The following is a 12,403-nucleotide window of genomic DNA, read 5'->3' on the forward strand; positions in this document are numbered from 1 at the left end:
CAGGGACAAGGAGAAGGGCAATTTATACCCCAGGACTTGAGAGGGCAGCCCCCTGAGTTGCATCGGGGTCACAGACTTGGGGCTTAGAAGCTCCAACCCGTTCTGGTCCTAGACCACTGCCAGGGGGTGGTGCCTGAACAGCTCTGGAAACGAGATCTGCAGCACTTCTACCACACTCGGAAGTGCTGCCAGAGGTTAACCCTTAAACTGCTGAAGCCAGCTATAGTCTGTTCCCAATGCAATTTGCCAGCATGCCAGAGCCAAGTATATTCGGTGACGTACATTTATTGTACGCCGCAACCACCTATAATCAGTTCCCAGTGCAATTTGCCAACTCGCTGGAGCTGATCAGTCACTGCCGTACATTCGTTGAGCAGTCAGCTCATGACCACTGCCCCTGGGATTCAGATGCTGCACTAGACTAGCCTGCCAGCGTCGGCGCTTACCTGTGTGTGCTTACGTGCATCTAGTTCAAGCGCAGTTGGCTCGGCGATTTACTGAATTTCATCAATGGTGTCAGTTGCTCCTTGTACGTATTGTTCCAGTAGTTTTTTTTTTTTTTTAAATGGTTTTTACAGTTCATTGGTATTGTGTAAAATGATCCGTGTTGCAATAATTGTGATGCTCTTTGCATGAATAAAAATACGTTACATTACAATTTCACTTTTTCTTTGTGAATTGTGACTTTTACTTAAAAAGTGCAGCAAAAAAGTATTGGGTGTCCAGGGGTGCATTAACCCCCAAGTGTGTGGCAGTTGAAGGGTTAATCGGGAAGCACCTGGAGCACTTCCGGGTGCACTCTAAAAGGGGCCACCTCAGTCCATTCAGAGTGCCGGAGTCGGTGGAAGAGGACGGAGCTTGTGAGTGGAGGAGTAGAGGCGGCAGGAGACTTGTGAGCTGAAGTGCTGTTTGGTGCACTGTGCTAGGAGAAGGAAGAACTGAATAAAAACCTGCGTTTTGGACATCTGGCTGTCTGTGTCTGTCTGTGTGCAGGCTTCTTTTACAGATAGTAACATCCAAGCTTACAATGTGTCGATATTATGCCTTACGTTGATTTTCCTTAAGCACGTCATGCCTACAGATTGATCTGTATCCGTCTTCATTTCTTATACATGCTTCCTTTAGCAGTTATTGTATTTTTGGTAATCTTTTGGGATAAAATTACATTTGACTTGATGTGTTTTTGCTTGGATTTCCAGTCAGGGTGAAGGTGTGGCACTACTCGCTGAAGAAAAGGAACAAGTGGAGAAACTGCTTCCCATTGGTACCCCTGAAAAGGATAAGGAAGCGATTTACAGCATCCTGGGGCAGGCTATGTGTCGTCCTGCTGGCATTCAGGTAAAGAGTGGCTGCTTCATCATCCACGCATCGATCTGGTGTTTCCCTGTCTCTGTTACAAAGCCTGCGTTAATTGTGTGAACTTCCTTCAGAAACTAAATTAAACTGGTCTTTCTTTCCATATATTAAGGATGAAGACATGGCCTTACAGAATGAAGAGAGTGATGAGGACGACATGGTGGATGTTATTTGGCGGCAGCTCCTTGGCTGCTGTCCCTGGCTGTCTGAAGCAGATGACCAGGTCACAGAGGGGCTTATTAAAGTCTGGCGTAAAGTAGTTGATCGTATCTTCAGCCTTTATAGGGTCTCATGTCAGGCCTACTTCACCTTCCTAAAGCTCAACGCTGGCCAGGTAAGTGTAACGTGACATTTCATGGCAGGAATTTAGCCAATTATATGCTGTCAGATAAAATCTGTGTACCATGATGTCACTTTGGCTCTGGTCTTATTATCAGACAACTACAGTGTGTGGCCAGTTTAAAGCGGGGGGCGCAAAATATGAGTGTTTGAGACCCGCTGTCATAGCACTCTTGCCAGTCTCTACGAGTCTCTAACTCTTTCACACACAGTGAACTGTTTGTAATTTCTCACATCAGTTCTGAATTTGTAAGGTTGCCCTCTGGCATCAGTAGCATCAATTTCAACCATACAGTGCTTAATAAAGAAGGCATTTGAATGTTGTTTTCTCCTTTTTATAATCGGTGGTCTTTTTCCACAGCTTCCAATGGATGAGGATGACCCAAAGCTGTTACTGTGTCAAGAGGAGGCCAGTGGCAAACAGAGCCATGATGATGTGATTGTAATGGCCACCTTGCGCTTGCTGCGTCTGCTAGTAAAGCATGCAGGAGAGCTGAGAGAAGGGCTGGAGCTGGGACTGGCATCAACTCCTACTGCACCCTGGAGAGGTAAGGGCAAGACGTAATGTCACCTGTTGTGCACACTTTCGTCTGTTACGTATCATGGTTTGAATTCTGATATGTTTTAGTACCTTCTTTAGCTCAGTGCCAGTTGAATTCCTTTTTGGGGTTACGAAAGTTTGACGTGTTGTGCTAAGTTAACCACTGACATAGCAGGCATCAGTCAGCTAAACCAATTCTAGTGCAGGGTGGTGCATTCTCATTGTCCTCCCACTAATGTGTTTTTTTTCTTTTCATTTCTCCATAAGGAATCATACCACAGCTTTTCTCAAGATTAAATCACCCAGAAGTTTACATCCGCCAGAGTATCTGCAGCCTTTTGTGTCGTGTAGCCCAGGACTCCCCTCATCTTCTGCTCTACCCTGCCATTGTCGGTTCCATATCCCTTGGTGGTGAGCTGCAAGTCTCAGGTAGACGGACGTTGGAAAAGTTTTGGTTAACTTTCACAGATACTTTCTTTTTCTTGGCCAGTCAGACCCTGTGTCTTTTCTGCTTGGAAGCTGGAAAGGTCAGGAGTTTTGTTCATATATTTCCCTCTTTGCAGGTGGTAAACTGCCCTCGGCTCTGCCCACCCTCCTGAGTAACATCCAAGGAGAGGCAATGTGTGGAGGCGAGAGTGAAGCCGGTAGTACACCTGCGTCCCAGGAGAGCAGCAAAGAGGAGGATCTGGGGCCAAGCTACAGGGAGGACCAAGCTATGATGCAAGACTGTTACACCAAAATCGTAGACAAGCTGTCTTCTGCCAACCCCACTATGGTGCAGCAGGTGAGCGGAATCCTTCAATTATCTGCTAACATTTTGGTCTTCTGGCTTTGGGAGAAAAGGCATCTGAGGGGATCATCAGAGTTAATGATACTCATGATGTTCTGAACATCCCAAGAAACTGCTTGTAAAATTTACCAGGTAGCTGTGAGAGCTGCTTAACTTCAGTCCTGGGGTCCCACTGTGGCTGCTGGGTTTCTTCCTAACCAATTTCTTTTTTTAATTGGACTCATTAATTAAGAAAGCAGTTTCTGTGTTCTCTTATGTTGCTTCAGAAACTACAAGCTGGTTATGCTTAAAAAAAAATTAATAGATGATGCAAGCATATGTGTTTTAGACCAGGGGTTGCCAACTCCGATCCTGGAGGACCACCATGGCTGCAGGTTTTCATTCTAACTCTTTTCTTAATGAGTGACCTGTTTTTGCTGCTAATTAACGTCTTTTGAACTCATTTTAACTGACTTACTCTTGAAGACTCAGACCCCTTCATTGTTTCTTTTTCCTTAATTAGCAGCCAAACAATAGCGAGATACAAAATGAGCCAAAACTGGTGTCCATCAAACAATATCTGAAAATAAAGAAAGGGGAGGATCTCAGGAATGTTGATCTGCAGAGGTCCCCAAAACATTTGACCAGTGCTCTTAGAAAAGAGAAAAATCAACAGTTTCGGAAATGTCTGCTAATGCACCACGAGAGCAGCAACAAGACAATAAATTAAAGAACGGTTTTAATTAATGACGAGAATTGGCACCTCATTAAGCAGCTGGTTGGAGTGAAATTGTTTGGAGTTTAAGGCCCTGACTTAGTTGGTCTTCTGTTGGCTCCCTCACTTCACATCTCATTTCTGTTTTGTAAGGAAAGAGATGAAGCAGTTCAGAGGAACAATGAAGAAATTCAGGGGAGCAAATCTTAAAAAAGCAATTCAATTAAAATGAATTCACAAGAAGTTAATTAGCAGCACAAAGAGGGCACTCCTTAAGAAAAGGGTTAGAATGAAAACCTGCAGCCATGGTGGTCCTCCAGGACCGGACTTGGCGACCCCTGTTTTAGACATGGACTTTTTTTTTTTTTTCCCTTGCAGTTTTAGTATTTTCACCTATGGTTATATACGTTATATGACTTTACAAGCAGTGGTTTTTCAGCCACAGTCCTGATGTGTGCTCCCATGAACACAAATTATGTTGTCTAATGTATCCAGTCACTTCATTCCAACCAATCTGTGATGCAAGACAAAAGAAATCAAACTCGTCTAATTTTGTCTTGCATTGTAGGGTTGTGTGTGTGTATGTAAGAGAGCCAAATAAATGAGCGCTTAGCCGGAAGTAGAATGCATATACAAGTAGTAAGGAACCATGGGGGTTTGAGCTTGACAAACAGAAGAGAGACTGGTCTGTATGAATTGGTGTGTTTTATGTACCAAGACAGAAAAAAGAAATGGGCCCTAGACCAGGCGTCTCCAACTCTAGTCCTGGAGAGTTACTGTCGCTGCAGGTTGTCATTCTAACCCTTTTCTTAATTAGTGACCAGATTTTGCTGCTAATGAACTCTTTGCTATAATTTTATTTGATGCACAACTTAAGATTCGGGCCTCTCAATTATTTCTTTTTTCCTTAATTATCAACCAAACAATATTAAGACACAAAATGAACCTACATATAAACAACAACCTGCATCCATCACACAATAACTGAAAATAAAGGAAGGTGAAGGCCTCAGTAATGTTGATCTTCTCAGGTCCACAAAACATTTTGACAGCCAGCGCGCTTAAAAAAAGAAAATCAACAGTTTTGGAAATGTCTGCCAGGGCAGAATGAGCGCCATGGAATTAAATAACGGGTTTAATTAGCAACGAGAATTGGCTTCAAATTAAGAAATGGAATGAAGGTTGGTGTTTGAGGTCCAACTTAGTTGGTCATCTGTTGGCTCATTTCACATCAAATTTATGTTTAGGTGCCGTTTAAGGAAAAAAAATCAATTCTGCAGTCAGAGTCTCAAAAGTCAATTCAAATAAAGGGAAATATTTCATTAGCAGCAAAAACTGGCCACTAATACAGTAGCTCTCCAGGATTGGTGTTGGAGACCCCTGCCCTTTACTGTAGTTTGCTCGCCAGACCTGTAAAGCCTTCACCAGCCTGGCAGCAGTCCCATCAGGCAGTAGAGGATTGGCTGTCGGAGAAAGCAGTAAACTCGCGATACTTTTGAAATTTTCAACTGTGCTGGACTGAGTCATCCAGTTTGTCATACCCATCGTCAGCTTGGTCATCAAATCCGACAACCCCCTCTGACAGGAAGTCATGTAACGTGCTGCTGGCTTTTATGTTCAGGTTTCTTAAGCCATTTTTTGCTAATACAAATGGAGAACAATGAAGTAGCTACTGCCCTTTAGCATTCAGGGGCTTTCGTACAAATGTATGTTCTCTTTCAGATAAAGTCGAGAGCAAACTCTACAGGATGAAAAAGTACATTTAAGAGAATATGGCAAAACCGAGCTGAGCATTCAAAGCAGTGCTAAAGAATACTTGATTTCCTATTAAAGTAAACTCGACACCGCACTTTTCTGAATGCAGTATAAGTAAAAAAAAAATGTCAGCCATTTCAACAATGAGGTCAAGTTAAAGTGAAAATGACTTGACGTGAAACTGGTCAGCATGAAAATCTGCCCCCAACCGAGGCCTGGCTCGGAAAACCCCGGCATTACGGATCCGTACACATTAGGAGATGCTTGTGAGCGATTGGCAGCCAAGGACGCGCCTCACAATTCAGTAATGCAGTCTGTGTTCCTGTCTGTCTCGTTTTGTTGCATTTTAAACATGAGTCTCAAGGAATGGAATCCAGTCATGTGGCATTCCACCTCAGAACAGGCTGTTTGTGACATGAGATATCCTAACCCCAAAAGGTAGTCCGTTGTTATCGGTGTATTTACAGTCGTGAAGAAATAAGTACACATCTCAGATTTGATCTTCATTTAAGCAGTATCTGTAGATAAAGGTGATATAACGGAACACACATCTTCATACTCTTGCATTCTGCAATCCCTAGCACCTTAACCCACACAAGTGCCGTATGGATAAGATAAGCACAGTCCACTTTCCCTAGTACTCCAAGAGACTTGCTTATCATAGGCATGAACAGTGTGTGATGACTTACATATATCTCAGTCCTAAATATTACCTTTAGTCTCCAAGAATATATTCAAACATATAAAAACTCAACATCCCTGACTATCGACCAGTTATCAACCAGTGAATGTTTTACTTCAACGGACTGCTCATTACTGGACAGAGCTCAATGAACCTCGCAGCACAAAGGTAATGGCAAACCTCTGGCTGCACCAGGTGCTCAAAGAAATCTGTCTTCATATTTAGAGTGATTTAAGTAATAAGGTAAAGTATAGAAAGTTAAATGCACCATGGTATTTATTACATGAAGAATAATAATGCCAGTAGAGAAAAGCATAAAAGAAAATGTGGATAGCCAAGTCTGGATATATATTGTATTTAGAAAGAGCTTATGAAGTGTTAAAAAATAAGGATGAGGGTCGCAGGGCATTGTTGATCTCGCACTCGTAGTTGTTCATTAGATGCTTTTTCTGACAATTGGATGGAAACGGTCGCATGTTGCTCTGTTCTCTTCTCCCGACATCTTCGCCCCTTGTGTCGCTCCTCAGACGTGGCATATTTATTATAAAATTCTACGTGGTTAGATACACCTGATTGGCTGGCTGTCAATATGACGATTGGATTCACTCAGATTCTTTAATCTTGAGTACATACGTTTTTCCCAAACCATAAAACTTTTGATGATGCTTAGTACTACTAGCATGTCTTCCTTTCCCAGGCGGTAAACCAATTTAGCAACTTGTTGTCCCAGATCTCAGGTAAGTAATCAATAGCCTGAGGAATGTCCTGAATTGCTGGTCAGTTCAAACAAATGGTACTGTGATTTAGGAAAACAGATGGCCTTTGGTCTCAACTCTCCATGCAAGTAATAAGTTCATCTGTTGTTTTGTCTTAAACAAAATATAATGAAAATATCGTCCAAAATGTACAGATTTTGTACCCCACAACATCATCATTTTAGGATCAGATGCAAATGATTAGGACATCATTAGGGGGAACTTGCCTGAGCCTGTCTTATTTAAAGCTCGGATATTTAGTCTTGTTTGCTCTGCTGTTTAACACTAGAATTACCAGAGCCTACGAAAAAACTCGTAGATCCGTCTCACCTTAAAACGCTTCACACCTCTCTGTCAGTGTCTTTTGTCCTTTAAATATGTTGATAAGCAGCAAACGGCAAGCAGCCTGCTATCACGTCCCCCACCGGTGTACAGTTTTCTCAGCTCAAGTCTGTTTACCTGCGTGTCACTTGCTTAGAGTTGTATAGAGTGAGAAGTCAAGCAAAATGACACCTTTTATAAATACTATCGTTGTTTGGAACACGTACATGTCTTCCGTGTCTACAACGATCTATGTAAACTCGTCGTTAAAACAGAAACATTTTTCATGTTTTAGTAATTTACAAAATGTAGGCATGAAGTGTATGTGTGAATCCTGAAGTCCAAATATCAAAGAAGCACTTTCACAAAAGGTACAAATATAACAGAACAAATGCGCTTCCATTCAAAAATATAACTGCAGGTAAACAACCCACGTTAGGGTGCGACATTGACACGCAGTTGCTACGACAGCTTCGGTGGAGCAACAGTATCAGCTGTTGACTGGTACTTAAAGCTTCACGGGTTCGATCCCCGATGAGTCCGTTTTGAGAAGCAAGCTGCTTGTATTCTTACTATTTTAGAATAAAAACATAAATTTGATTCCAGTCTGTAACAGCCGGTATAATTTATGATACTGGTAAAGGTTAGCTTTTTTTTTTTTTTTTAAATTCAGTTTTATTCTCTCAGCCACGTTCACGGTCCCAGCTCCCCACCCCCAAACGCATTTGACACTACTGTTTTCATATGGACGCATTATAACAGAGGTAAACTCAAATCATGAGTTAACATTCGATCTGGCTCTTACATACAAAGGACGGTGCATGTGCCCAAAACATTAACATTCGATCTGGCTTTTATGTAAGTAACATATAAGTGTTATTTACGCATTTACCGTCGTCATGATTTGAGTCTGTTGAACAAACGGGTATCGCTAGCTAAGCGGAGGCAAGGTGCGTTCCAACACGTCGTGAGACGTAGACTAACTCGAACAGAGGCTGGCGAGTAAATGAGGAAGACCCCGCCCCCCTGCTCTCGGCCCACAGCCATTTTGCATAAATGCATCGGTAACACAAGCAAACTATGGTACTTGCCGTGATGAGAGAAGTCCCAAAATCAACCAGAAAGTTCAAGTAAATATAGAAAACGACCCGATCTAAATCCGTTAAGTAATTCTCTTGTGGAAAGCCGACAGACATACAGACAGACCGCGCTTGGACCATGAAATTTTTTAAAAACGTTTCTTAGCGAACACCTATGGGCCAAGGGTAACCTACATTCTGAATGTAAAGTCCCAAGTCCTCATGGTTCGGGAGATTTTGTGATGAGTGAGTCGATGGTATTTGGCTTTTATAGAGAGAGATTATGTTGCGGTCATGCAGTGCCATTCATGGGTTATCAGATTGTCTGGCATGAAAACCTGTAGCCATTTGATACCAGAGACAGGCAGACTGTTTTATTTGTGCTTATTTGAGGATGCAATACCAGCTATCGCAGCCAAGGGTGGACTTACTTTTTCCACAGATGGAAATTACATATCTGTGTGCGTTTCTGTTGAAAGAATTACCGCAAAGTCAAATTGAGATAAAGGTGATGCATTAAAAAAAAATAAAAATAAAGATACTGTTTAAAGGGAGATCAAATCTTGATTTGTTCACATATGTCAAAAAAGAAAACAAAACGTGAAAGATTATACTTTTTCACACGACTGAAAGACAAGTTTTCTTTTTTGTTTGTTCAGATGCCAATAAAAATTCCTGTATCGGAGTACCAAGAAGCTTTAAAGTTTGGTGAATCCATTGATGATGTGTGTGATCAAATGAAGAGATTTGTATTGTGGATTTTAAAATGGTGCTCTTTTATATCCATTTGCTGTCTTCTCATTTCTGCGGGGTTTTGATGTTTGGTGTTTCAGGCTTTGCACTTTAGGATATTCGCTGTGACTGACCATATATGCCAGAGAAGATATTCAGTACCCAAAACAGTGCAGTGTAGCACAGTTCAGGCAGGGATGTTCCAAATGAGAAGTTTCATCTGTTGAACAATTAATCATAACCGCCGCATTTCAGTTCCTGGGGATGATAGGCCAAGACAGAAGGTTGAGAACCCCTCCTGCTCTGTTTAACTTAAATGTAGCCATTTGTATCCCAGTATGGAAGAGTGAGTGAGTGAGTGACTGGCTGGCTGGGGAGTCCTAGTTAAGCATCTCTCTGATTTGATAATTAGAAAGCAATGGGCTTACGAGATGTGGGGCATGTGCATCTGGAAGTCCGCTTTCACTAGCCACGCACTGAGACGTGTTTGTCCATTCTCTCCACAGGTCCAGCTCTTGGTTGGAGAGCTCCGCCGCATCACATTGCTTTGGGATGAATTGTGGTTGGGCGTTTTGCAGCAGCAGCACATGCATGTCTTACGCAGGATCCAGCAGCTTGAAGATGAAGTCAAGCGCGTTCAGAATAACAACACCCTCCGGAAGTAAGGCACATTTAGCTGTTTTTGTATCTGAAGGTAAGGGTATTGTGGAATCAAATTTAAAAAATAAAAAATGTTTTTAGGGAGGAGAAGATTGCCATCATGCGAGAGAAACACTCGGCCCTAATGAAGCCAGTCGTGTTTGCACTGGAGCACGTCTACAGTATCACATCCACACCTGCTGAGACACCACATGAGACCTGGTTCCAAGAAAATTACGGAGAAGCCCTCAAGAATGCCTTGGAAAGGCTGAGAAATCCGGCCAATCCTGCCAACCCAGCAAGCAGCTGGTTCCCCTTCAAACAGGTGATTATTTTCAAACCATTGTGTCTTTCCCTTCTGGATGGGAGAGGAGAGAGTAGGGACATTGTTTCAAATGGCAGGGTGGTTTTTAGAGGAATTGGATTAAAATTTTGGTTTAGCAGGTTAAGATATTAACACATTGGATGAGGACCTGCGTTCATCTGTGAATTGATTTTAAAGTTTTGTTCTAAGATAACAGACTAAATTAACCTCCTGCTGCGAGATATCAACATATTTAACTCCAAAATTGCATAGATCAACTTTTTAAATTTTATTTTATTTTTTTTTTAACTACCGGTAGCTATTTATGTGTATTTTTTTAAACTAATTGGTAACAAAATGTCTTTGAATATTGTGGTGATATTGCTTCTGCTCATGTTTTCTATGTTTTATATTGGATTGTCTCAGATTATGCTGAGCCTACAACAGCGGGCGCAGAAGCGTGCCAGTTATTTGCTGCGCCTGGATGAGATCAGTCCCACCCTGGCGTCTATATCCAGCACAGAAATCGCTCTGCCAGGAGAGGTCTCGGCAACTGATGCAGTCACTATTCATACTGTGGGCAACACCATTACCATCCTTCCCACGAAAACCAAACCAAAGAAGCTTTACTTCTTGGGGTCAGATGGTCGAAATTATCCCTACCTGTTCAAAGGTAAGGCTTTTCTTTTTAGAACTCGTCGTGGTGTTATGACCTGCCTTATAGTGCCTAGCTAGCTCTGGGCTTGTGAGTGTCCTGGATATAAACCAAGGCCTTTAATGACCTTTTGGGCACAGCCATCAGCAGGGTATCTGTCTACGGAGGGAATGTCAACCTCGTCAAGAGGTTTACTTACCTCAGCAGTGACATAGTCTCTCTGTTGACTCTTATGAAGTCAGTGGACAGACTGGGAGAGCATGGGGGTGATGAAGTCGCTGGAAAGGAGTGTGTGGTAGTCGTGATATTGATGCAAAAGGACAAAGGTTCAAGTCTTGAGTCCTGGTGCTTCCTATCTTGCTGTATGGTTGCGAGACATGGACACTTTCTAGTGACCTGAGATGAAGACTGGACTCCTTTGGTACTGTGTCTCTAGAGAATCCTTGGGTACTGCTGGTTTGACTTTGTGTTGCTCATGGAGTCCCAAATGAGGCACATGACCTGCATTATGAGGGAGCGTCAGTTACGGCACTTATGGCCATGTGGCGCGATTCCCAGAGGGTGATCCATCTCACTTTTGAGAACCTGAGTGGCTGGACCAGGCCAAGGGGGACGCCCACATAACACCTGGCTGCAGCAGATAGCTCATTTGCAGAGGGTGGGACTGGACTGCGTGTCTGCCTGAAGGGGAGGTGCCAACTGGGATCCCGAGTTGTTTTGTTGTGTGGTGGGTACGGCAACGCAGTGCATCCTTCCCAACTTGGCTTTACAATCTTTTTTTTTTAATCTTTATTTAAACCAAACTATTTTTCCTATTCTGTATGTGTTTTACTTTGTGAATTTATTCCATTCTCTCGCACTACTCCCAACTTTCTTCTACAGGTCTAGAAGACTTGCACTTGGATGAGAGAATCATGCAGTTCCTATCAATTGTGAACACTATGTTCACAAAAGTAAATCAGCAAGAAAGCCCCCATTTCCATGCACGCCACTACTCCGTCACACCACTGGGAACCCGGTCTGGACTCATCCAGTGGGTGGACGGTGCAACTCCCCTGTTTGGACTCTACAAGCGCTGGCAGCAGAGGGAAGCCATTCTTCAGGCACAGAAGGTAATTTCAAGGTCCTTCCAGCTTAGAGTATGGGATGCATACCAGTAAATTAATCTATTATTCTGAGAGCAACCATTTTGGCCCTAACATAAAAATGAAGACAAAAGCCACGCTAGAAAATTCAAAACTACCTGTACAAACACACCTGCCCAATCTACAAATGCCCTCAGAATAAGAAGAATCATCATCTCCTAATCATGCAACTGCAATCAGAAATGTCTCGTCAGTTTGAGCTCTCAGCTTATTCTTGGAAGTTGAGCTTCGGTCATTCTTCCTTTTTGGATCTTTTAAAAGAGGATTATTCAACCTCTAAACTAGATTTTATCATGATTCTTTGTGCATTTTTAATAAGTTACGAATGTGATGTAAAAAAAAAAAATCTTTCAAAATGTCTGATGGGAAGCTCAAAAAAATCAATTATCACAGCAAAATTACATTGGCAGAAAAATGAGAGTTCAGTAGTCTCTTCATTTCCTTTGTTTTCTGGATGTAGGAGAACTAAATGCTGCCTTTTTGTGCAGAAATGTGTAATACTAAGCCAGTTTCCCTTCTAGTGATTTCTTGCCAGTTAAATTGTTGGTGTACATGAGAAGTAAAAATATGCTTTTTAACTAACTGATCTGTTCATTAAATTTGAATTGTTTGTATT

The 12,403-nt window shown here is 42.3% G+C and overlaps 1 protein-coding gene across 1 annotated transcript in view; it reads left to right on the forward strand.

Annotated features, from left to right (window-relative positions):
* Positions 1–12,403, forward strand: part of smg1 (SMG1 nonsense mediated mRNA decay associated PI3K related kinase) — a 138,243-nt gene that overhangs the window by 91,441 nt on the left and 34,399 nt on the right. Inside the window, exons 33-41 of the mRNA XM_039775332.1 lie at positions 1,200–1,338; positions 1,469–1,690; positions 2,057–2,243; positions 2,504–2,665; positions 2,800–3,020; positions 9,551–9,705; positions 9,786–10,008; positions 10,414–10,660; positions 11,525–11,754. Coding sequence (XP_039631266.1) covers positions 1,200–1,338; positions 1,469–1,690; positions 2,057–2,243; positions 2,504–2,665; positions 2,800–3,020; positions 9,551–9,705; positions 9,786–10,008; positions 10,414–10,660; positions 11,525–11,754 — 1,786 coding nt within the window. The remainder of the gene's footprint in view (positions 1–1,199; positions 1,339–1,468; positions 1,691–2,056; positions 2,244–2,503; positions 2,666–2,799; positions 3,021–9,550; positions 9,706–9,785; positions 10,009–10,413; positions 10,661–11,524; positions 11,755–12,403) is intronic.

The sequence above is a fragment of the Polypterus senegalus genome, chromosome 13 (genome assembly GCF_016835505.1).
Source record: "Polypterus senegalus isolate Bchr_013 chromosome 13, ASM1683550v1, whole genome shotgun sequence".
Taxonomy (NCBI): Eukaryota; Metazoa; Chordata; class Cladistia; order Polypteriformes; family Polypteridae; genus Polypterus; species Polypterus senegalus.